Source organism: Eubalaena glacialis, chromosome 11 (assembly GCF_028564815.1).
Source record: "Eubalaena glacialis isolate mEubGla1 chromosome 11, mEubGla1.1.hap2.+ XY, whole genome shotgun sequence".
Lineage (NCBI taxonomy): Eukaryota > Metazoa > Chordata > Mammalia > Artiodactyla > Balaenidae > Eubalaena > Eubalaena glacialis.
Genome location: NC_083726.1, coordinates 67,488,010 through 67,514,149, shown reverse-complemented (window position 1 = coordinate 67,514,149; position 26,140 = coordinate 67,488,010). Strand labels below are relative to the sequence as shown.

Below are 26,140 nucleotides of genomic sequence, written 5' to 3'. Positions count from 1 at the left end.
CTCTGGCTGAGGACCTTCAGGGAAAAAAATCTTTTCAGGTCCTAAGAGGCATCCCGTGGTACAACCACCAAGAAAAGGGACTTTAGCCCAAAAGTGACAGACGGAGGACTAAATTAGTTTAAATCTTTGTCCCCAGATGTAAAAGAAATGATTAGGAAATCTCAGTGTTGGCTTGAAAAAGTGTGTGGGATTGGTTGAGATGAAGTGGGGAGAGCCAGCCGGCAGCTGGGCTCATCTGGGAGCACAGATAAGAGTTGAGACTCTGTAATTAGCTCCAGGAAAGAGGAAGCCCTGAGCCATCTCCCCCCGAGCAGCCTGAGGCCACAGGGCCATGCGCTCCAGCTGGCTGAGGCTGCTGCTCTCACCAAGCCCTCTGACGGAAGTGCCATCTCTCTCCTGATAGGACGAGGGTGACCCAGCAGATCGGCAGGTGGCCAAGAGGAACTCCCAACGGCCCTCTTCTCCTCTGAGCACGGGTGATAGTGTGGTATGCCCCCGACCTCTCTTCCTTCCTCCTCTGGACTAAGCTCTGATGGGACAGGACAATAAGGAAATCGCCTTTTCATGACCCTGTGAGTATGCATTCCTCATCAGCAGACTCGGCCCCAAGGTAAAGGACTTGCTTCAGGCTGGTGAGCTGGGTCCTGGCCCCTGGCCATCAATGATACATCTCCTGTTCTTAAGACATCCACCGAGAGAACTTATTCAGACAAAGCATTTGGGGGCTTTTTCTATTTAGGACTTTCCCACTTAAAGAAATAAGAAGCTCCTCACCTAGTTTTGTTTGACAGCCTCAGCAGACGACAGGCAAAGTTTGCAGATTTTTCTTAGGCTACTTCCTCCTAAAATTTGTCTGTGGTTAATCACGCTCTGCAAGAGACAGTTTCTCCTTCAGCCTGGGGGCTAACATTCTGTGACTCCACCAAATGTCCAGGATTTCTGAGCCTGCTGTCACCAGACACAACCCCGAAACCCAAACAGTAACACTTTAGGTGATGGACTTGGGGAAGTCAGTTTAGCGCCAGGCTTTGTTCCCCAGAAGTTGTGAGTCAAACCAGTCTGCCTGACTTGGCCACAATATTTTAATTTCCATTTCCATCACCTTTCTTTTTTTTTTAACTTTTTATTTTATATTGGAGTATAGTTGATTAACAATATTGTGATAGTTCTAGGTGTACAGCAAAGTGATTCAGTTATACGTATACATGCATCTATTCTTTTTCAAATTCTTTTCCTATTTAGGTTGTTACATAATATAGAGCAGAGTTCCCTGTGCTGTACAGAAGGTCCTTGTTGGTTATCCATTTTAAATATAGCAGCATATACATGTCAATCCCAAACTCCCTAACTATCCCTTCCCCCCAACCCTTCCCCCCCCATAACCATAAGTTCGTTCTCTAAGTCTGTGAGTCTGTTTCTGTTTTGTAAATAAGTTCATTTATATCATTTCTTTTTAGAGTCTGCAAATAAGCAATATCACATAATATTTCTCTTTCTCTCTCTGACTTACTTCACTCAGTATGACAATCTCTAGGTCCATCCATGTTGCCACAAATGGCATTATTTCATTCTTTTTAATGGCTGAGTAGTATTCTATTGCATATATGTGCCACATCTTCTTTATCCATTCCTCTGTCGATGTACATTTAGGTTGCTTCCATGTCCTGGCTATTGTAAACAGTGCTGCAATGAACACTAGGGTGCATGTATCCTTTCAGACCATGTTTTTCTCCAGATATATGCCCAGGAATGGGATTGCAGGATCATATGGTAGCTCTAAGTTTTTTAAGGAACCTCCATACTGTTCTCCATAGTGGTTGTATCAATTTACATTCCCACCAACAGTGCAAGAGGGTTCCCTTTTCTCCACACCCTCTCCAGCATTTATTGTTTGTGGATTTCCATCACCTTTCTTGATGTGGCACGACTATAGGCATGTAAGTGGTGAGGTGCCTGGTACTGAGGGTGGGCAGAGAGCAGGGGCAGGGGGAGTTGGCTGGCTCTGGACCTTGCTACTTCCTAGCTGACTGGCCTGGGGCAACCCCTGACCTAAGAAATCCCTTCCCTCATTTCATCTTCCTCCTGGAGACAGGAACACTAACCCGGCATGGTGGTTTAAAAGGTAACAACTAATGGACACCTAATGTCTGGATGGAAATTAGACTCCCAATAAATGATGGCAATAATTATTATTGTTGACTTTGTAAATTAAAGCACTTAAAGTGCTCAGAATAGTATACTTGATAAGTGTTTGTTATTATTTATTCTTGTGATCTAAAGGAACCCAGATGCCTTGTCACTTTGGGATCTGCAGGCCTCACTGAGGTAATGCTATGTATTTGGCTAACATGCCTATTAAGAAAAGGCAGAAGGTTTGATATTTTCAGAAAATTTTTCACACGATTTAGCAGGTTAAATTCAGCCTATGAAAGGGAAGTGAAATTGTATGATCTGCGTCTTAGGAAGAACAAAGACTGCAGGTCAGAGAATGGGGTGGAGGAAGAAAAGAATATACCTGGGAAGATAAATTAAGAAGCCACAGCAGGACTGCAGATCTGAGCTGAGGTCAAGGCTGTAGGGAGAGAAGGGGACTTATCCAAGAGTGGTTCAGCAGGTAGAATCTACTCTACTCCAGGTGGATGAAGGCAAGGGAGGAATCACAGATGACCTTGTAATTTCTGTCGTGGGGCAATTAAGTAAATGTTGGCTTCACTTACTGAGAAGAAGAACAAGCTTGGGGAACAGGCTCATTAGTTTAGAACTGATTTTAAATTGGATCTTTGCATAGTTGCAGAGTTTATTCAACCAGCAACAAAGAGACATGTCTTTCTTCTTAGGAATTTTTGTCATGTATTTTAAAACTACTCTGTGATTTAACTAGCATGCATCTCCAAGAATAAAAGCATATATGGAACATAAACACAATCAAAGTTTTTTGTTCTGATACCAGTATATCAGGTGACTGAGTCAACAATTATGCAACACTTAGAAATCATGACTAAGAAAATAGAATATCAACATATGATTCAAAGATTTACAGTCATAGGTTAATTAAACTGGTGAACACTAGATTCAGAGAAGTGGAAGTAATTTGTAGTTCTCCATCTTCATTTTTTTAAATGTATTTCAGAGATTCAACAACAAAATGTGTTAAGGAAAGGAATGTCCTAAAGGAGAAAGAAAGGAAGGCAATAAGAAATAACCAGTAACATTATTTTTGTAAATAATAATTTGGAAAAATATTTAAAAGCCTACTATTTTACTGGTAGAATGGAATAGTGATACACATTTGATCTATAAAACAAATGATGCCATTTGGGGCAATCATTATCTTTATAAAGCAAATGTCCTTCTGAAGAGGGTCTGACCAGAAGCCACTTTTCACAATGCTATTTTCAATCATATTCATATCTTCAGTAAGATTTTTCAAATCCTTTTTCAGTGATAGAAGTGATGCCCTAACATAAGGCTGTAACTGCATTTCCAACATTGAATTACAATCATCTGCTTCTGTGTTTCTCCCTGACTGACTGGGAACTCTTGAACAAAAAGACTGTATCTTACTCAGCCTCGTACCCTGGTGTCAGGCACTGTGCCTGGTTCTGGAAGCACTCAGTGAGATTTACCTAACAAAAAAAGAAAGGAAGAGTAGCATGCATCAAAAATATTAAGCAATTTCTACCTTCCAGGACAAGACAACTTCAAGTTCAGGAATTCTACAGTAAATAATGTTTAAAATATTAGAACTTTTCTCTATAAATGTGGTATGACCAAGTTTCAGATAGCTTTGAAAATAAAGGAAATTATTGCATCCATAATCCTCCCATGCAAATGGATGAAGGGTTAGCATTTTGGTTTCAGCAAAGAATAATGCTACCACTGTTAGAATTAATGTATAATGCCACTTAAAAGCATGTATTTAAAAAAAAATACACCCAGTTTTATTTTATTGAAGTATAGTTGATTTTAAATGTTGTGATAATTTCTGCTGTACAGCAGAGGGATTCAGTTATACATATACATTCTTTTTCATATTCTTTTCCATTATGGTTTATCACAGGACATTGAATATAGCTCCCTGTGCTATACAGTGGGACCTTGTTGTTTTTCCATTTTATATATAATAGTTTGCATCTGCTAACCCCAAACTCCCACTCCATTCCTCCCCCTCCCTCCCTCCCCCCTGCAACCACAAGTCTGTTCTCTATGTCTGTGAATCTGTTTCTATTTAATAGATAAGTTCATTTGTGTCATATTTTAGATTCCACATATAAATGATATATGATATTTGTCTTTGTCTGACTTACTTCACTTAGTATGATAATCTCTAGGTCCATCCATGTTGCTGCAAATGGCATTATTTCGTTCTTTTTATGGCTGATTAGTATTCCATTGTACACACGTACGACATCTTCTTTATCCATTCATCTGTCGATGGACACTTAGGTTGTTTCCATGTCTTGGCTGTTGTGAAAAGTGCTGCTATGAACATTGGGGTGCTTGTATCTTTTTGAATTATAGTTTTGTCCAGATATATGCCCAGGAGTGGGATTGCTGGATCATATGGTAGCTCTATTTTTAGTTTTTTAAGGAACCTCCATACTGTTTTCCGTAGTGGCTGCATCAGCTTACATTCCCAAAATATCCATATTTTTAAAAACTGACAGGGTTGTGAATAGCCCCCTCCAATATGACAAGTTGAGAAGTAAAAGGCATTTTAAAGAGAAATTTTTCAAACACAGATCATGAACGTAAAAGGTAAAGGGAGATTCTTTGCCAGCTTTTCTTGGTGAGAGAAAAATGATGCTCCTAGCGTTTTGCAGGTCTAGGATGGAGGTTCTTTGTTTGCATAGTTTATGCCAACATGGATTGTGTATAGGAAATTTGTTGTCACTAATAAATAGCTAAGTCAACTGACCCTTAACATAAAACATCTCAAAAAGAGTGTCTTCGAGCACTGGCCTGGGGTTGGACAAAGCTGTGTTCTTACAGATATGGTGAACAGGTGAATTTTAGAGAACTGGATGTTCAATGTTATTCAGCCTGAAAAAAAGAAGGAAATCCTGTCACCTCCGTCAACATGGATTAACCTTGGGGACATTATATTAAGTGAAACGAGCCAGACACAAAAAGACAAATACTTGTGATTCCACTTTTGTGAGGTGTCTATAGCAGCCAAATTCACAGAGACAGAAAAGTAGAATGGTGGTTCCCAGGGGGTGTGGAGAGCAGCAAAAGGGGAGTTATTGTTTAATGGATAGAGTTTTTCAGATTTGTAAGATGAAGTGGTCTGTTTCACAACAGTGCGAATATACTTAACAGTGCTGAACTGCACACTTGCAAATGGTTAAGATGGTGAGAGAGAGAGAGAGAGAGAGAGACTGGAATCAGAAAACTAAGCCAGTAGTCTGGAGTCTTCTAATAAAACGTAATATTATTTATAGGTGAGGGACATTGCTAAATAATTCAGGGCCCAATTCTCCTAGGGTATTAAATTATTCTTTGTGAAAAAGGTTTACAAACTTTTATTTTTCCTGATTTTCCTGAAATTCATGAACCGTGGCTCTGGGACTATGGGACCAAGATTCAGGAGGCCTGGTCCTTGGTTCAAGCTCAGTAGTTAGCCATCGAAAGTCTATTTTTTTTTTTTTTTTGAAAGTCTATTTTTATACTGCTAAATTAATAAGATAATTTAGTAATTATTTTATATTACTAAAGCATGGTTGTATGTATACTAACTCCTAGAATAAATTGAACATTGACCAAGTGCCAAGAACTCTGCTTAGCACTTGGCCTGTTCAGTCTCCACAAGTGGAATTGGACCAGAGAGCTTAAGTAACTTTCCCAAAGTCACTCAGCTCACAGGTTACAAACTTCGGACTCTGAACTCATTTCTTCTGCCTGCATAGGCCGTGCTCGGAACCATGAAGCTACACTGGAGCAGAATAGAGAAGTCACATGAAACATAAAAATTCTAAGAAAGTTTGCAGAAAAGTTAAAGCAATCCTGACAGAATGAGGTCTCTATAAATTCCGTTCCTCTGAAATTGAGTTATTTGTTGTGAGGTGGATGGACCTAGAGTCGGTCATACAGAGTGAAGTAAGTCAGAAAGAGAAAAACAAATACCGTATGCTAACACATATATATGGAATTTAAAAAAAAAAAAGAAAAAAAAAAGTGGTTCTGAAGAACCTAGGGGCAGGACAGTAATAAAGACACAGATGTAGAGAATGGACTTGAGGACACGGGGAGGGGGAAGGGTAAGCTGGGACGAAGTGAGAGAGTGGCATGGACATATATACACTACCAAATGTCAAATAGATAGCTAGTGGGAAGCAGCCGCATAGCACAGGGAGATCAGCTCGGTGCTTTGTGACCACCTAGAGGGGTGGGATAGGGAGGGTGGGAGGGAGACACAAGAGGGAGGAGATATGGGATATATGTATACGTATAGCTGATTCACTTTGTTATACAGCAGAAACTAGCACACCATTATAAAGCAATTATACTCCAATAAAGATGTTAAAAAAAATTTAATAAATAAACAAATAAATAAACAAATAAATAAATTCCGTTCCTCTCATTCCATCCATCCTGGTGAAACCACGACCTGGGCTCTTGCCAGCCTGTAACCTCCCAAACTCTAGCAACTCTAGCCTTGCTCCTGTACAACACAGAAGTTTGCATATACCGAATTAGTGCAGAATTGAGTCCAGTTACTAAATTCAGCTCATGAGAAGTTTTGATCCAGTCTCAAAGTTCTTTTTTTTTTTAAATTTTTTTTCTTTTTATTTATGTATTTTTTATTTATTTTTGGCTGCGTTGGGTCTTCGTTGCTGCGCGTGGGCTTTCTCTAGCTGCGGCGAGCAGGGACTACTCTTCGTTGCGGTGCGCAGGCTTCTCGTTGCGGTGGCCTCTCTTATTGCGGAGCACGGCCTCTAGGCCCACAGGTTTCAGTAGTTGTGGAGCGCAGGCTCAGTAGTTGTGGCGCACGGGCTCAGCTGCTCTGCGGCATGTGGGATCTTCCCAGACCAGGGCTTGAACCCGTGTCCCCTGCATTGGCAGGTGGATTCTTAACCATTGCGCCACCAGGGAAGCCAAAATTCTTAATACACTCTCAGAGAAGACTTTGTGCCCCCAAAGAAACAAATTATTCATATGTGCTTGAAAGTGCTAAATGCAAATGCTCTAAAGAGAAAAGATCAAAAATACGTACTGTTTCAAGTCATACAAGCAAAGAAAACACATATTTTTTGTGATTTGCCAAATTTGGTCCTCTTTTTAAGGTAACCAGGCATTGATCTGAACACAAACACACACCAGCTGGCTGAAATAAGTGCATTTATAAGTAAATATTTAGTGGGTTCATTTCTGGCCCGCTTGAAACACTCAGTTCCAAGAAGATAAGAAAAATAAGTGTTCCTTAAAATAGAAAATGTGACTATAATGATAATGGCTCATAGAAAGATAAGTCTAAATTAATCTGTGGCTGGAACTATTAAAAAGTTGTTAATATTAAAGGAACCATCATTTCTGCCCTTATATTCAGAATACTTTTTCACTAAATTATATTTCGCTTCTGTGAGTTTGCTTTTAAATAAATCATGGTTTAAAATAAATTATAAATTTCTAATGGCACATTAACATAAATAGAAACTGAAAGGCAAAACCCCAATCCGACTAAATACCATCCTTGCCTACTCCGCACCTGCACCCACGTGGCTGAAAACAGACTAGGGAAAACCGACCACCCCTGCTGGGCATCCCCAGTCGAAATAAGGGCTCCCAGCTTTAAGTGGGCCTCCGTGCTGTTGAGTAATGGCAGCCTCCTTATCCCGCAGATGACAATTTCATACCTTCTTCTCCATCCTCAAACCTCTAATCTCACCTTCCCCCAGCTTCACTCTCAACTGGTGACCTGGACCTTGCTGCCTATTTCATTGAGAAAAGAGCAATCAGGAAAACCCCAACCAGCTGTCACCTCCACATCACGTGTCTTCCCTGGCGTTTCTCTGGTTGAACTGTCCACGCTCCTACCCAAGGCCAAGCCCTCCACTTGGGCACTAGAGCCCATCCCTTTCGCCAACTCAAGGGCACGGCTCCAGAATTCTCCCCATTTCTCCTGCAGCATCTGTTTTTCCCTGTTTACTGAATCATTCCTGTAAGCATACAAACACGCTACCATTGTTCCCCATCTTAAAAGAAACAAAAACTCTCTTACCACCACTTCCCCTCCAGCTGACTTCTCTCTCTTGGCTACCCTTTAGAGTAAAACTCCTAGAGGGGGGCACTGCCTCCAATTCTCCTCCCATTCTCTCTTAACCACTCTAACCCGCAGTTGTCCCCACCACTCTGTCTAGGTTCCCAATGTCCTGCCAATGGCCAAACATCCCACTTGACTTATCAGCTATCTCTGACTCAGACCATCCCTCCTTGGAGTCCTCCCTTGACACATGTTTTTCTCTTGGCTCCTGGGACCTCACACATCCTTCTTCCTGCTTCACCGACTCTTCCTTCTCAGTCCCTTTCCAGGTTCCTTCTCCTCTTCCTGACCTCCCAGGCATGGAGCGCCCCACGGCTCAATTCTCAGACCGTTTTTCTTCTCTAGCTTCACCGTCTCCATTGGCAACAGCATCCAAACCCAAAACAAACTGCTATCTCCAGCCTGGTCCTCTCCCCTCAGCTCCAGATCCCCATTCCACAAATGACTATGGATGCATAAAGGGAATCTCGAACAGAACAAGCCCTCCACCCCCAAACCTGTTTCTCCCAAAGTTTCTCCATCTCAGTAACTTCATCCAGTAACTTCATCCCTCCTGTTGCTCAGGCCAAGAGCCATGGAGCTAGCCTTGTCTTCCCTCCTTTTCTCACACCCCATCTAATCTCCACAGGCAAATCCTACCACCTCTACTTTCAAAATATATCCAGAACCTGACCCTTTCTCATTCCTTGGCTAATGTCATTCCGCCTTAAGGCTCAACTCCTGCCTTACTCAATAACCTCCTAATTGGTCCCCCTCCTTCCCCTCTTACCCCAGACAGTCTAGACTAAAGTGGTGTCGATTTTCTGCTCGAACCCTGCACAATGGCTCCCAAAATAAAAGCCCAAGTCCTTTCAATGACCTTGATCTGCCTCCCTTCTTCCCTGAGTGTGTCTCCCGCGTCCCCCTCCCTTGTTCACTCAGTCTAGTCACGCTGGCCTCCTTCTTGTTCTCTCTGCTTGGAGCTTTCTCCCCACAGATTTCCACATGGTTTGCTCCGTGGCCTCCCTCTGGATGCTGTTGGTCCCTTCTGTCTTCTGGTTCTCAGCTGGGTCTCTGTAACAAAAGACAGATTAACAGGAGAAAAGCTACGAAGTAGCCTTCCAAAGGAAATGAAGACCTAAAGGAAGGTTCAGCCTGAGTGTTTTCACACTGGGTTTGATGAAGATTGATAGGACAAAGGGTAAGCGCTAAGGGCGGTGAACAGAGGGAACTTAGCAAGGCCTGTTTGTTGGAATTCCTCTGAGTCCCTTTGTCTTCCGAGATAAGGATGCTCCTTTCTTATGAGTATAGAGAGGGCCCCTCCCACACAGGGTCTTAGGACCTGCTTCAGGGGCCATCAGAGTCTTTCCAGTACCTGCTGTTTCTCACATTCTTTCAGCTTAAAATATTTAGCATGTCGAGGTGCTGTATTCTAGGGTACAGTGTTATGAACCCTGTCGCCACCCCATTTAAAATTCCAACCCACCGTCCCTACGTCCTCCCCATGCAGCAATCATGTTCCTCTTTTCTTTTATCTAACATATTATTCTACTTACTTTTTATTTATTTATTTATTTATTTATGGCTGTGTTGGGTCTTCGTTTCTGTGCGAGGGCTTTCTCTAGTTGCAGCAAGCGGGGGCCACTCTTCATCGCGGTGTGCGGGCCTCTCACTACCGCGGCCTCTCTTGTTGCGGAGCACAGGCTCCAGACGCGCAGGCTCAGTAAGTGTGGCTCACGGGCCCAGCTGCTCCGCGGCACGTGGGATCTTCTCAGACCAGGGCTCAAACCCGTGTCCCCTGCATTGGCAGGCAGATTCTCAACCACTGCACCACCAGGGAAGCCCTCTACTTACTTTTTAATTGTCTGCTTCCCCTCAGCCCAAATGTCAACTCTATAAGGGCAAGGTTTGGGTTTTTTTTCCGTGTTATTCACGGAGATATCCCTAGCACCTCTAATACTGCCTACCACGATTATTTTGAATGAATGAGTAAAAGAGAGAATGAATAAATGAGCCACGGTTAATGATATAGATGTATTTTATTATACACCACCGTGTACCTGGTTCTTGTCTGTTTCTCTCGTTTAATCCTTGCATCTCTGTAGTGCTTATTTCTATCCCTGTTTGGCAGATGAGAAAATCACAGAGTCACAGAGGAGTTAAGTGACTACCAAAGACATGCAGCTACAAGTGACAGAATCAGGTTTCAAACCCAGGTCTGTTTGGCCCCAAAGCCAGTGATCTGACAGTTCACTTTATTTCACAGCATTATAGCTCTGGCCCCAATCCTCACCATCAACAGACATGCAGTCACCAAATCACAAATCAAGATCAGGGTTTCTGAGTGGTCCCCAGATGGGATACCACACCACAGGGACAGCGGCCCACCTCCATTTACAGGCTGTTGTGAGTCTTGAGTTTTTTGAAAACATCTGAGTGTTTGGAACATTCTGGATGATCAGTTTACCAAAGATCAGTTTCTGCAGTTTGACATTGGTTCTAAGTGATGTTCATATTCTTTCCAAACAACTGCCTTCAATGAAAAGGGAAGTTGACTCTTTCAGAAAGAAGAAAGAGAATAAAATATTTCAGAGAGATATAGAATATCTGTATAGAATATTTCTGGTAGAATAGACAAGAAGCTGATGACAGTATTGTTTCTAGAAAGAAAAATGAGGGATTAGGGAACAAGAGAGGGAGGGGGACTTACTTCTCACTCATATACCAGTTGTACCTTCTGAAGTTTTGTGCCATGTGCATTAAATAGCTTCTAGAAATAAGCAAAATGTAAGAATCACAATGAGGGCAGTGTGCCCTGTCTGGCCTTCCCTGCCCCCCAACTCCCCGGGCCCCCAGAGGGCAGTGACGATGACCCCCTGCAGTCAGATTCACTCTATCCTGTGCTAATCCACCGAGGGGATTTAAGTCATTTAAGCTCTCCCAGGGCCTCAGTTTCACCATCTACAAAGTGAAGATAATAATTAGAGCTTGCCTTCCTTTATGTACTGGGATCTGTTGTGAGATAGCACATTCTAAGTGTAAAACATTATACATGCATAGTTCTCATTATTTTTCAGGAAAAAGCCAGGTTTGGTGGATGAGAAAGGCAACTCACTGAGCTACGGAACATGAAATGGGGCCAGAATAGCAATCATAACTGTCTCCATATATCATAATAAGTTCTTGGAAGTAAGAAAATCAGTGGAAAATCTGTTGCTTGGTCTCAAAAAAATTCATTTTAAATTTAAAGAGTACAAGCAAGATTATCATTTGCATTATTACAGCTCCTCTATTCTCTGGTCTTAGGATAATTATGTGAATTTTAGTCATCCTCCAAATTGTTCTTTTATTCTCACAAAGTACACACTAGCTGGAATTTAGAAAACTGGAAAGATCTGCAACTCATTTATAGAATTGCAGGAATCAAATAATGGCAAGTTTTCAAATTATGTCATAGATTACTCTGAATTTTAAAATACTAAAGTTAGACTTGCAACTCATTTATAGAATTGCTAGAATCAAATAAATGGCACATTTTCAAAGTGATGTCACAGACTACTCTGAATTTCAAAATACTAAAGTTATCAGTTGGGTTCTAGATGCAGCCCTGCCTTGAGACACAATAATGATTGTATTAAAACTCATGGAAAAACTGTGAAATAATTTGATTTGTGGCTATAGATAAGAGGACAAAAACAATGGGTAATGTGTAGGATTAATTTTTAAGCCATACATTGAGCAGTCAGTGAAGTAAAGTGGTATTTTTCAAGAAAAGACAACTGCGTTGCTTTATCGGCCAGTTTACCTAAAACATAGCATTAAAAAGAAAAACAATGTAGGCATGAAGGGCATGTACTTCAGGACCATTTTGGAATCTGTTACTCTTGTTCATTAGGTATTTTATACCATTTAATGTAGTGGAGACACACTCTATCCTAAAGTGTTTGACACATCTCTAGAGGGTTCGCCATTTGGGGAGAACTTTTAAAACTTCATTTTCTCTTTTTTTATGATTTATTTCCTCCTTTTCTTTTGTCTTGGTATCTGTAGGGGATGTGATATGATTTTCCTCCTCTTCCAAATCAGGTCCTTCTAAAACAAAACAAAGCTCTGAGCTTATCTAATCAATCAGAGGACCACTTGCCTTTTCCCCCTCCGTCACCTGCTGGTTTCAAATGGAGCAGGAGAGAAGGCGTCCTGGCTCTGCCACTTTCTGTGTTTACCTGAGGCCTGTGGCTGAGGCCCCTTGCTTTCTGCAGCCGTGGAATGGTCTATTCTTCCATCCACAGTGGGTGGGAGGAGGAAGGGACGTGATTTGAAAGTGGTTTGTAAACTGTAATGCCCCAGACATAAGTGCAAGATTATGACTTTAAAAAATTACTTAGAAAAGGGAGCAATCTTCCTCTCATCATTTCCTGTGTCTCTCTCTTCACTTCTGCCTCCTGTCCCCTCGCTGTCTTTCCTTCCTTCCCCCCCTAATAGCTTTCGCAGCTGCGAACAAACCACACAAGTAAGGGTAATAAGAGCCCAGGGTCTGAATTGTTAGAACGAAACCAGGCAAGAGTCAATATACATTACACCCAAATTACTGAGAAATGTGAAACGAAAACTAGCTCAGAGCCAAATTCCAGGAAGATGCTGTATTTTGATTTACTTACCACTTTGTGTTTTCGTGTATTTGCCCAGTTCTTAAAGCTTCACTCATTAGTCTTCCACTTTGTAATGCAAGAAAGTAAATGCTGACTCGTGTCATTTGCCCCAGGTGCCACCAGAAATGACCTCTTCTCCCCAGACGCTGGCTCACAAACGGAGCGGCCCCCAGAGGTGAACTTATCTGCCTTGCAGCCCAGGCTCTGGGCTCTCCAACCTGACACGTCAACCTCCAGCTGAGAAAGGAGTCTGTCTAGGAAAAGAACTAGAATCAACCGAGAGGCACATGTTTTAATCACCAGTTACTTTAATGAGTAAGTACTTTCCAGTTTTTCCATTTTATTTTAAGCATTACTTTCGCATTTCTGACCAGCCTTTCTCGGGATCCTCGTTTCTTGGGCACTTTGTATAGGAAGAAATCACCATCCTAGCCCACTCCACCCTACCCCCACTTAACTGAAGAGCCCTAAAGAGACAACGATTATTATTGTAATATTATTTTGTAACAAGGATTCGTGACTGATAAGCTACTAAATCTCTAAAAGCGTACGGTGCGAGGAAACAGCCAGCTGTGAACTGGAGAAAGGAGGTGACACGTCTGTTGTCTGTGTCATCTTGTATGTTGTGGTCGAGCACAACGGCTTGGCATGAGTTATGACTCCCATCTCCACCTTTTACAAAATGGATGACCTTGGGCAGATGACTCAATCTTTTAACTTTCGGATGTGTAAAATGGAGAGAATAAAGTACCAATTTCATACGGGTCTTAAGAGGAATACATACTGACCATGCTGTCGGAGTGGGTACTAAATAACGTGACTAAATAGCAAGTTAACTTAGTAAATAATAAGGTAAAGACTAGATTTCATTGGAAAGCTCCCTTAACTGCTAAATCCCATCCCCCAAATATGCTGAGCTGACTCAGAATAACAACGATTAACATCGTGGAGTTTACAGAGCATTTCCTTTCATTTCCACAATTAACCCTGAGGTAGGCAGTGCTGTTGGCTTAGTTTTGTTACTGAGGGATAAGGGAGAAGCTGAGAGCTGTCCTGAGCATGTGGCAGGAAGAAACTCTTCGGTCCCAACTCAGGTCTCAAGGGAGGAAAACACGACTTGGGAAAGGCCTGGTGTCAGAAGTGAGAAGGTGCCTTCAGTTCTCCAGCCTAGATTCTCATTTCCTCAGCCCCCTCCCCTCCTGCACCTCAACCCTTCTCCTGTTCCCAGCCTTGGGCTTGAAACTGGGGAAATCTTTGACATATATACACTAATACATATAAAATAGATAACTGATAAGAACCTGCTGTGTAGCACAGGGAACTCCACTTCGCTATACAGTAGAAACTAACACAACATTGTAAAACAACTATACCCCAATAAAAAACAAAATTTAAAAAAATGCTTTCTGAAAGTAAGAACAAAACCTTTTCATGACCCAGAAAAACATAAAAAAAAAAAAAAAAAGAAACTGGGGAAATCTACACGGAAAGCAGTGAGAACCCAGGGCTTCCAGATCCCTCTACCAAAGAGAGGTGGTAGGCAGCAGGGCAGACAGAGACTGGCTCTGAGAATCCTATTTTTCCATTCAAGAGCTTTGTTCCCCATTGAAACACTATTGCACCTAGTATCTCAATACTATGTAATATTGTTATTAATAATACCCACAGCAATAATAAAATAATATTCATTTTAAAAGCTCTTCTGGGCAATCTCCCTAGAGAAACATAGGGGCCATTTCTTCCATTTCAAGGGTGAACACACAGAGATGAAGTGAGCCCTGGCAGTGGCAGAAACCCTCAGCCTGCTGACTCAGCCTAGGGTTCGCATCGCTGGTTAAATGGGCTTTTGTGGCCATCCCTGAAGACAGAATTTTCAGGATCCAACCTGTTAATCAGTTGAAAGCAGTTTGGTCATTATTAGCACCACCACCCACACTCTTTTCAGTCATGGAAACTTTTTACTCAGCCATTGAACCTAGAGTAGTTAGAATCTAGAGTAGGCAATGTAAGAATAGAAAAATTTGAAACATTAATGTAGCTTTAGTGCAGCACTGACTTTCCCACTGACCCACTCAGAAGAAGAGCTAACTATCAGTGATGGAAACAACTAGGTTGATTTCATAACTGCCTTGTTTTCACATGGAAAAATTCAAAGCTGTGCACACAGCATTGCTTTGTTTTGTTTTGTTTTTCGACAGAGAATAAAAAGGAAAACTACATGCAAAGTTTTTTCCTAGGTAAGATTATTATTTCCTCTTGATTTCAATAAATCTGTATAGCTGAGGTTAAAAGCCTGGGCTGTGGAGCCATATGTCCTCCCTAAAGAAGCAAAACAAAATCTTAAGCTTAATCAATCAGTAGATTCACTGTTCATAAGGGACCAGTGCTGCCTCTTCTTACTAGCTGTACAACCTTGGATGATTGACATAACTTCTCCAAGCCTCACTTTACTCACCCATAAAATGGAGATAATTATAGTTTCTACTTCACTAGGTCATGAGAATAGAATAGGCCTTGCACAGGGTAAATGCTCAATGGATGATAACCATTGGTCCATGAGGGGTACAAGGATGGGTGAGACCCACTTCTGCCACCCAGAACTGGGATGTACTGGGGTAGAAATACACATGGACAGTTAATTATAGAATAAAACAGAACCAAGTGCTAAATAGAGGCATCTGTCAGAGGAAGGGGAGATTTTTCTGTCTGGGAAACTAGGAAAGGCTCTCAGACAGAATTGTCTTCTAAACTGGGTCTTAAAGAAGGAACAGAATTTCAGTAGGAGAAGGGGTTAGGGAACGCTCAATGCTGAGTCACGGAGTAGACATGAAGAGATAAGAAAAAGCCCTCTGGGTATACACAAGCTCTATAATTCATCCACAGGCTTTGGAGAGATGCACGGAAGGAATGATCATACCCCAGGTTAAAAACCAAAGTTTATAAATGCAAAATGTTGTAGTTATGCTAGCGTATCAGATGAAAGTGAAGATATGAAATTGAGAAATATGAGAAAACACGTATAAAATAAAAACTCTCCCATTTTAGAAAGTATTTCCATCAAAATAAGACACACTTCCTTAAGGATTAAGAGAGATGTATGGGAAGTAGAAAATTTAACCATAAAATCTAAAACAGAGGTGAAATTGATTACTGCGCTCAGCCTCCTAAAATATATTGCAACATTCTCCTTCCTAAAGTGTATTTTCAAAAATTACATCTTATTTTTTTATTGTCAAGAAATAGTTGAACTGATCTATATCCAGGCTGTCACTGAAGGATTTTGATGTTTTACGAACAGTGGAAATGGCCACAGTCATGAAAAATAAAAATGACTTGACCCAAGCGTTTTAGAAGCAGAGTTTGTTTCCACCTAGTTATCCCCGGCCGGTGTTGCAAGCATAAATTACATAGCAGTTCTCTGAAAATGCACAGCAAAATATGCCATCATTCCCACGGATGATCGATATTTACCTTTAGGAAGATGGTTCAAAGGTCACAAGAGAATTATGTTAGGAATTCAGCCACAGTTTGATGGGAGGATAATGGCATCTAGAGAATTTAGAAGTGATAAGAGGCCCACGCAGACTAAGTCACTCCTTGCCCCACCCCACCCCCACCCCCACCCCCATCCCCGCTTGGAACTCACCTGAACTCACCTTATTCTACTCACCAGAATATGTCAGGCACTCAGGAGACAAGTTTGGGCTAGCTAAATTTACTGAGCCCGTAAAAATATGGTAGACCTCATGTTAAGGACTTTACATGTGTTCATTTAACCCTCACTTCTTAAGAAATCTATAGTAGTATTCCTGTTTTATAGGTAAAAATTCTGAAGTGTTACTCTACCCAGGGTCTCAGAGGCTAGTAAGTGATGGAGCAGGATATAAACCCAGGGGGCTGACTCGAGGGCCCCACCCCCAGCCTCTGTGCTTTATAGCCTCAATTCGGAGTCATCTGCATACAAATAGTAATTGATATGGGGACTGTATCATTTGTTTCCTTCCCAAATGGGACATTTAGGGGGAGGGTCGCTATTAACGATTATGCTGGGAAAGCAGAGGTAAACCAGAAAAGTTGGGGCAAATAGGAGTGTATGTTCACCTTACGGATGGACACCAAGAGCGTGGATGAATTCACCAAAGGAAAGAACGCTGAAGAAAAGAAGGAAGGAGCCAATGAGTGGGCCTTGAGAAAGACCGATGTTTGGGGATGGCCAGAGAAAGAGAAACTCACACAGGATACCGGGGGAGGTGAGACAGGAGACCAGGGTGTCAGACTCCGGCAGAGTCGTGGAAGGGAATCACCATCGGTGCCCCAGCCCCAAGGAGCTAGGAATGCTACAGATGTGATAACGACCTGAGAAGTAGTCGCTGAAAGGAGCAACAAGGAAATCGCTGGGGACTTACTGACAAACGTTTCTTCGCTTTGGTGGAGTTGGAAGCCAAAATCAAGTAAAAGGAGGAGTGAGTGGGAGGTGAGGACCCAGACACAGCCAGTTCAAACAACTTTGCAAAAAGTGGCCTTGAAGGGGAAGCAAAAGATAGGACTGTCCTGGAGGTGGAGTCAAAGACGTTTCCTTTCTTTTTTAAAGCAAGAAACTAGAATGTGTTTAAGGTTTAAAGAAAGGAGCCAGCCCCAGGAGATTGAAGGAAACGTAGAAAGCATAATTCTCCCCTCTCCGGGGGAACCTCCTGGAGCAAAGTGCCTGAGGATGTAGGAGGACCAGCCACCTGAGCTGAGGGATCACCTTTCCACCTGAGGAGGTACAGCTCTGCCCCTTTGGGAGGGAGGAACGGGGAGCTGTGGGTTTGAAGTGTGAGGGAGGGAACCAGAGCGAGCTGCCGTCTCCAGGCTCAGCATCTTCCCCACAGGGAGGGGTTGCTGTGCCGGGGGTTTAAAGGTGCCTAATGCATGTAGGCACTGGCCTAGGCCTCTGATGGACGCTGACCTTGATCTCTTTTCATCTTCACTATTATTGAGTGAAATGGCAGATATTACCCCTGTTTGACACCAGAAAAAAACCGTGGCTCAGGGCAGTGGGCAGCCAGCCCAAGAGCACACAGCTGTTCAAGGCCAGAGTCCACATCTGACTATGTCGTCTCCTGGCAGTGAAAGCCAGGTCACTGCCTGCCAGTATCTTTCATTCCTGTTAGAGGAGTAACAGGTAGGGAGTTAGCAAATGTAGTTTTTGTTTTGTTTTGTTTGGCCTCACCACGTGGCTTGTGGGATTTTATAGTTCCCCGAGCAGGGACCGTACCCTGCCCTTGGCAGTGAGAGCTTGGAGTCCTAACCACTGGACCGCCAGGGAATTCCCACAAGTGTAGTTTAAATAATGGTTCGAGAACAGAATGTGGAAGTTCGTCATAGGCTGTACATGATTGAAATCATATTTTGTTTATATGAATTGCTTTGATTTTTTACTTTAGGAGGTCCTTTTGTAAAACACAAGGTTTTTGTTTGCTTGTTTGTTTGGTTGGGTTTTTTTTAATGGGGCTCTTTGGATAAAGGCTCCATAGTTTATCTTTGTTTTTTTAGAAGTTACCTGCATATCAGGTATTATGAACCCGCACTTCATTCATAAAGGATGTCCCCTGCGTTTCTTTGTATAATCCATAAGAAATTTTTATATTGGACTATTACATATTATTGGAAAAATATGCTGCCTTAAGGATTTTTAAACTTGGTAATTTTCAAATTCTTCAAATGTGTGAAATTCTTCTGTTGACACTTTATTACAAAAGAATCACAAATTAAGATTGTGGCCTGGTGAGGATGGTATGGATACAAACGGAATATGTTCATGGTGATTCCTGCCTCCACATGGAAAACTTGTGGTTACATTAATCTAAACATTCGAAGATCATTAATCTAAATTCAATTTTCCATTTATGCCACACGTTTCTGAGATTTTAGCTGTGGTGTATAAGAACTAACTGAAAAGCCAAGTGAGAAATACAGGCCATATGACATATGTGTTGGGATGGGGTACAGAAACCATGAGAGTTGTTGGGGGATGTGAGCCAAACTTGCAGAATGACACCTGTCACAGCCCCAGGTATACACGGGTGTTTTCTAAATTTTTACTGAATTAATTAATGGGCTGCAGAGCTGAGGCCTGTATTAGAGGTAAGGGGTGTGGGATTAAAATCGGTCTTTCCAATGGCTAATATTTGGAAATCATCTTTCTATTGCTTTATTTATCACGGTATCTCACAGTACTTTCATGTATCTTTAAAAATTTCTCCTAAAACCACTTTTTAAAATAATAGGTCTGCATTATTTTCCCATTTTTGTGTTTACAGAGGAGTAGAATGTTAACTGACTTGCCCCAAATCAAAAGATCAATTTCTTGAGAATCCCCATCTGCAGAAAAGAGAAGTTTGCTTTCCCAAAGAGAAGTTTGAATCTTTTGCTTTTCTCTTTTCTTTGGAAATGTTACATGATACGCAATTTAATTTTTGACCATTTTAAATTCCACATAGAAAACTAAACAAATACCGAGAACTGATAAGCTGTATAGGTGAGTTCACGAAAAATCATTTTCTTATTTGTACCATCTATTCCATTAACGTTTAAGGTGATCTTGGATAGTTCAAACATAGATCTGATCACCAAAAATGCAGTTAGAAGGAAATGAACTATTTATATTCCTAGTACAGTGTTGCATTAAGACGGTTAGTCATATGCAAGAAACTTCTAAACTAGTTAGAAGTACTTCCTACAACTAATCAAAACAACGTCCTAATTGTTAGTGATTACCTCTGTGATTTAAGACTTCTTTGCAGGGTCTCCGCAGTAACTGGCCTCTATATCTTTGCCACTGTTCCTTTAACTAAAGATCAATAGGAAAAGAAAAAAACTAAACTAATTTCTACAACACATTGATTAATAAAAAACAATGCTATGTGTTTGGTTTGTGATAGTTATAAAGCAATAGTCAGTGATTTACAAGTGACGGTTTATGAAGCTATTAAAAAAGCAATTATCCCCAAATGGAAATCTAAGCAAGATGGCTAAAAGTAATTTATTATAGTAGTAGCCATTATTAATGTATATTTCTGTCAGAGCTTTAGCCAAAGCCCAAATTTTACTTTGAAAACAGAAAAACATGGAACTACTTATAATTATGATTTAAGGAATCATCATAAAACTCTTTTAAAAATCGATCTTAATTTGAGGCTGGAATCACAGATTGCATTGGATCATCCGTCTATCTCCTCCCTCCCCTTTGACTCTTCCTACTGGCTTTGATATTTCATTTACATACATCAGTTCTAGCTGTTAGCTCCTTTGACATTTGTATGTGTCCATTTTCTTACCCCTCCTCTTGAGAGAAGAGACTGCCTTTTAATACCTACTCCTTGCACCTAGCACAATATCTAGTTCTCAATGAATTCCTTAATGAATGAATGAATGTGTCAACTGATCTATAAAACAGCTACCAAAACTAATAAGTTTTGCAAATTTGAAGCAAAGAAAAACTCTTAAGCCAAAAAGATCACTGATCTGACTGTTTTCAAATCCCTTTTTTTTGTTTCATTTTTATAAATAAAAGCTTTGAAAATGGAACTTACCAACCTTTTTTTTTTTTTTTTTCCCAGACCAGAGAAGATTGAGCTCTCCAAATTATTCTTCACTCACACCTCTGAAAAAAATCACTTTGTTTTTGTTAGGTTTTGTTTTTAATGCTTGGCATCTTAGTCTTTAAATGATTTTTTTTTCCCCCCCGCAGTGATAGTCCTGAGGATGTCTGATTTGTTAATTCTGTTGTGACAGGAAGTTTATCAAGAATTTCATGAATTTCCTTTCAGTTTCAGCTTCTAACTGGAATGCTTCTTTCCAGTCATTTCCCCCTCCCTTCTTTCCTACAGTCCAGTCTGCGTGTTCCATTGCAGAAGAACAATAAGAAATTCTTAGGCGGACATTTTTGCCTGGTTTTGGCTCCAAGCCCTTGGAACAGCATCTGGGTGGATTGGGTTCACTGGTCAGGATATAGGGCAGCCAGAATTTCTCAAACACTGTGAGACTCTGAAATCTGTAGAAGTTTGTTTTGGTTATTCTAAAATCCAGGTCTTTTAAGTTTTGCATGTCTCTTGCTTGAGATCAAGGTATGGGATGAGATATATCTATATCCTCACTTGACCCCCAACCCCCTAAGTACACATGGACCCCTCTCCCAAGCAGGCAGAGTAAAGGATTACCTGCCTGTGCTTAAAGGCATACTGAAACACTCTTCTCCCATCTTGCCCCCAAATATTTCCCTGACATGAGCCAAGCTTTTGGATTCAGACTGACCTGCAGGGGTTCTGCTCTAAGGGATGTCTCCTACGGGGACAGGCTTTGCCATCAGTAGTTTTAAATCTTAGCTCCATCACCTCAAGATCCTTCCCTATAACATGGAAAGAATAAGAACCTTCTCACAAATCGGATAACATTTACAAAGCACTTGGCATCTGGTAGCTGTTCAATAAACGTTAATTTTGCTTTATTCAAAATCTTTCACTTGCTTCTTCTCATTTTATCTTCACAGAACCCTGCTAGACAAACGGCACAAATATTGTAACCCCCCTTTTACAGATGATTAACCGGGTGTTCTGAAACTCGCTCAATGAATAATAACTCATTCATGCTGACTATTTGTCAGGGCATTGTTCTAACCACTTTATATTTAATCTTCAGATCAAATCTCTGAAGTGGGTGCTAAAAGTCCCATTTTACAGATGAGGAAAATTAAGGCAGAGAAAGGCTAAATAAGTTGCCCAGGGATAAAGAGCTAGCAAATAGAAGAGCTGAGATTCAAACCCAGATAGTGTGGCTCTAAAAGCAATGCTCTTCACCAGTATATTTAAGAGCCTCCGTTTTCCACAGCTTTTAAGTAGCGGATTTGACTCACATTGTGAGTTCAGATCTAGGGCACTTCATACTCAGAGAAGGAATGCATTGGGCCGTGTAAACACAGTACCACTGAAGGAGGGAGCGCTGGGTTATCACATCTGCCAGCCTAGGGGAGGGAACTCCAGTGGAAGGGGATGATGTCCTCTACTCTAGGGCAGGGGTCCCCAACCCCCAGGCTGTGGACTGGTACAGGTCCGAGGCCTGTTAGGAACCGGACCACACAGCAGGAGGTGAGTGACGGGCCAGTGAGCCAAGCTTCACCTGCCGCTCCCTGTCGCTTCCCATCGCTCGCATTACCGCCTGAGCCATCTCCCCACCCCCGCCCCGTCCATGGAAAACTTGTCTTCCATGAAACCGGTCCCTGGTGCCAAAAAAGGTTGGGGACCGCTGCTCTAGGGGACTAGAACAGAATATGACAAGAATCCAGCCCAGAGAGAGTACCTATAGCTGGGGTGGCACGGGAGCCCTGAAAACACTGGGAAAGGTTTTCCCCTTCACTTTGCACTTTGGAGACTTGGGTCTGGGGTAGAGTAATCCTGTTCGCAAAGACCCCTGAAAGTCTACCGCACCTGCTCATTCTATTTTCATGGCACTTAGCACTCTCAACTTTTTATTACAGTTATCAATGAATATATCTGATCTGCTCCTGAAGGGCAAGACCAGGTTTTACTCATTTTTATACGCTCCATGTGGAGCATTTAGTCAGTGCTTAGTTAAGTGTGAGTTGGATGAATAAATGAATATAAACAAGTGAACATGCCTGAGCCCCAAGGGGATCTGGAGTTTGCTTAATTATGTTCTATTTTGTTGTACCACAATGAGCAAAATCCTAGTTTTAAGCTTTTTATCTGATAGCAAAAGCATTTAAGTGAAGATTCATATAAGCCAATATTTTAAACTGTTCTCTTAGTGGAGCACTTTTGTACTCTATCCATCTTCATGTTTTTATTTTTGTACTCATACCCATTTAAAACCACAAATAGTATAGCTTTTAAAAACCAGATGTGTAATTTAATAATAGCTATCCGCCACACCTATTAAAATGTTTACTAATGCATGAAAGCCTACGAATATCAAGCCACAGCAGATTTTAACAGCTTCTGTGTTAAGTGTGTGAAGTGGATGCCATGTTCCTCCCCACGTGAGATTTGCCAGTAGTATTTTAGTGTGTTTCCACCTTTTGTTCATTAGTGGATATGGCTGTAAATGGAAGCTTGAAATAAACTCATCTGAAGTTCTGAAGACAAGTTTCACAACTTTTGACGTTTTATTCAGTCTACTGGGGAAGAAAAAACTTTTCCTCTACACTTTTAGGTTCAGTGTCTGGGGCCCTGTGAATAAAACTAACAAAAGATAGATTAACAGGAGAAAAAGCACACAATTTTTGTTAATATTTATGTGCACAAAAGTTCACAGAAAAGGAATGAAACTCAAAGAAGCAGTCAGACTTGGGCTTATATACCATTTTAACAAAGAACAAAGGGTATGAGTTTCAAGGGATGATAAATTGTGGGGAAGGGATTTATGGGGGTACTATTGGAAAATAAGGGCTCTTTTAGTGAGGTTTGTTTATGCAGACTCATCTCGGGGTTGACAATTCGCTGTCTTCTTCCTTGCCTCTTCTCTCCTTGCTGGGGGAAGGGGCACCTTCCTCCAAAGGAAATTTATGCCCTGCTTTTAGGTTCATAGTGGGAGGGCAGAGAACTCTTCCTGTATCTATTGATTCTCAGTGGCCTTTAGCTAAAATATTTCTTATGCCAAAGCATATCTGGGGGTGGCATATTCTGATCTCCTTCAAATGAAACACAAAGAATATTATAGCTGAAACACATGTGAATTATTTCCAATTTTATTTATTTCTTACAAGTCCCATTAATAAGAAACAGTTGCTCGCTTGTGAAAGAAATCTGTTTTTATAATGTTTTCTGACCTGGCATATGTGCTCTTCCTTTCTGCAGCCTGTTGCATTTCATTAAATTCCTTTTAAGTTATTAAAATTGATTTAAGACTATATAAAGTATATTTACAAAAGGGGGAGGGGGGAGGCAAGTCACCCATAATCCTACTGTCCTATTAAAAACTGGTTTTTGCCTATTTCAGTGTGAGCTATGCATATCTATTTTATACCATTTCAGGGAAATGGGGCACACATATGGTAACTTCCTCAACTTAACAGTATATATCACACTCTCCATGTTTCTGCTTGATCATAATCCTCAGTATTTGACAGCTGCAAAATTTGCCTAACCATTCTCCAGTTGTCAGACTTCTGGGCTGCCTCCAGGTGGGTGGTGGGGTATCTTGTGGTGGTTGTACCTCCAGCCCGGGGGGGCAGGGCCCCTCCTGGCCAGGTAGAACCTGGGTTTCCTGAGCGTTCAGAGTTATGTCTCAGGCAGAAACAGCGTCCAGGCCAACCAGGGCTTCTGGCTCCAGGCTCCCTTCTTTCCGGGCTGAAGGTAGTGGAGCCCCGCCCTGCAGGTGCCCCAGGCTAAAGTTCCATCGCAGTCCCCGGGCCCTCCCCAACCGTCCTGCCCGAGGTGGGTCCTTCCCATACGCTCTCTCCTTCTGTCCTAGCCATCCGCAGACCCACCGAGTGAAAGGAAGGAGCTGGGCGGCACGTCCCGGGCGTCATGGTCCACCTGCTTGCCAACGAAGTACGGCAGCTGCTCCACAACAAGTTCGTGGTCATCCTGGGGGACTCGGTCCAGAGGGCCGTGTACAAGGACCTGGTGCTCCTGCTGCAGAAGGACTGCCTGCTCACACTCAGCCAGCTCAAGGCCAAGGGAGAGTACAGCTTCGAGCAGGACAAGCTGGTGCACGGGGGCAAGCAGGGCCGCATGCATAACGGCACCCACTACCGCGAGGTGCGCCAGTTCTGCTCCGGCCACCACCTGGTGCGCTTCTACTTCCTGACGCGCGTGTACTCCGACTACCTCGAAGCCATCCTGGAGGAGCTGCATTCGGGCGAGCACGACCCGGACCTGGTCATCATGAACTCCTGCCTCTGGGACCTCACCAGGTACGGGGAGGACTCCTGGCCGAACTACCTGCAGAACCTGGAGAGCCTGTTTGGGCGCCTGCGCCAGGTGCTGCCCGAGTCGTGCCTCCTGGTTTGGAACACGGCCATGCCCGTGGGCAACAACATCAATAGCGGCTTCCTCCCGCCCGAGCTCCGACCCGCGGCCTCCAGCCTGAAAACCAACGTGGTTGAGGCCAACTTCTACAGCTCTGCCGAGGCCCAAAAGCACGGCTTCGATGTGCTGGACTTGCACTTCCACTTCCGCCGCCACACAGGGAAGTACCTGCAGCCCGACGGAGTGCACTGGAACGAGCGCGCGCACCGGCATCTCTCCCAGCTTCTGCTGGCCCACGTGGCCGACGCCTGGGGGGTGGAGCTGCCCCAGCGCGACCCCGTGGGCAAGTGCATCAAGGATGGCCCCGCGAGGGGAGGACCTGGCAGGAGACTTGAGAGGCAGCTCCCGGCCTGCAGAGATCAACCGGCCTTCCTTCCTCCGCCCCGACCCCTGCCTCTGCCTGGGTGCTGCCCCTTGCCCCCCACGCCATCTCCCCGCCCACCCCAGTTCCCACTCCTGCCCCCCAAACCCCCTCCCATCCCCCTTCACCAGGTGACACCCCCGTTCCTAGTCTGTCCCCAAGATGCCCATTTTCCTTCAGACCGTCCTTTCCAATCGGATCAGTTCTCCTTGAACCATTTCCATTCAGATATTCCCCCATCTACCCAGACAGAATTTGCCTTCGATGGTGACTTTATGTTTAGTCCCCAGCCGCCTAGGCCCCCCTTCCCCCAACCCTGTTATCAGCAGCGGGCCCCTGTGGTCCATAGGGGTTTTCCCCGGTATTGTCCCCGTGGCCCCTACATGCCCTGGAGAGGGCGGCCCAGAACTTCCACGAGAAGGGCCCCAGCCTATAGAGAGCCAAGGCCTCAATAGACTGACTTGGGCCTTCCTCCTCACGCACATGGCCTGGACAGATCGTCTGACTCTCCCCAAACAGACTGACCTTGTTAACTGAAGCCTTTGGTCCATTGCTATTATCAATAATGGCAGGGAAAAGCAATCTGACCTATTCTTGCTGGCTGTGGCCTCTTACTGCACTCTGCGAGGGGGGACCAGGCATCATTCCTGCCTCCCCACTCCCTATTCTCTTTGTCTTTTTGTAAATATAAAATTGAAATTAACAAGTTGTTTCATAAAAGTCGTGGTGGGTTTTGTGAGTCTGTATTTAATGGTGCCTCTCCCTTCCATTGAACAGTTAGCTTCATAAGAGCAGGGACAGTATCTGCTGTAGAGTTAGGGCCTCTTGATAAACTACTCAAAATGGAATTTCTCTAAAG

General features: G+C 42.8%; 1 protein-coding gene across 7 annotated transcripts in view; it reads left to right on the top strand.

Moving 5' to 3' along the window:
• The window catches only part of PCED1B (PC-esterase domain containing 1B), a 422,128-nt gene extending 396,299 nt beyond the window's left edge, over positions 1–25,829 (top strand). For 3 of the 7 annotated variants that reach the window (XM_061205161.1, XM_061205159.1, XM_061205160.1), the window contains 2 exons: positions 13,005–13,206; positions 24,361–25,829. In XM_061205161.1, coding sequence (XP_061061144.1) covers positions 24,417–25,736 — 1,320 coding nt within the window. In that variant the 5' untranslated portion in view covers positions 13,005–13,206; positions 24,361–24,416 and the 3' untranslated portion in view covers positions 25,737–25,829. Of the gene's footprint in view, positions 1–403; positions 573–13,004; positions 13,207–17,361; positions 17,655–20,492; positions 20,529–24,360 lie in introns of those variants that run through there. The other 4 variants (XM_061205158.1, XR_009702522.1, XM_061205156.1 and 1 more) reach the window with 4 other exon arrangements.
• The last annotated feature ends 311 nt before the right edge of the window (positions 25,830–26,140 follow it).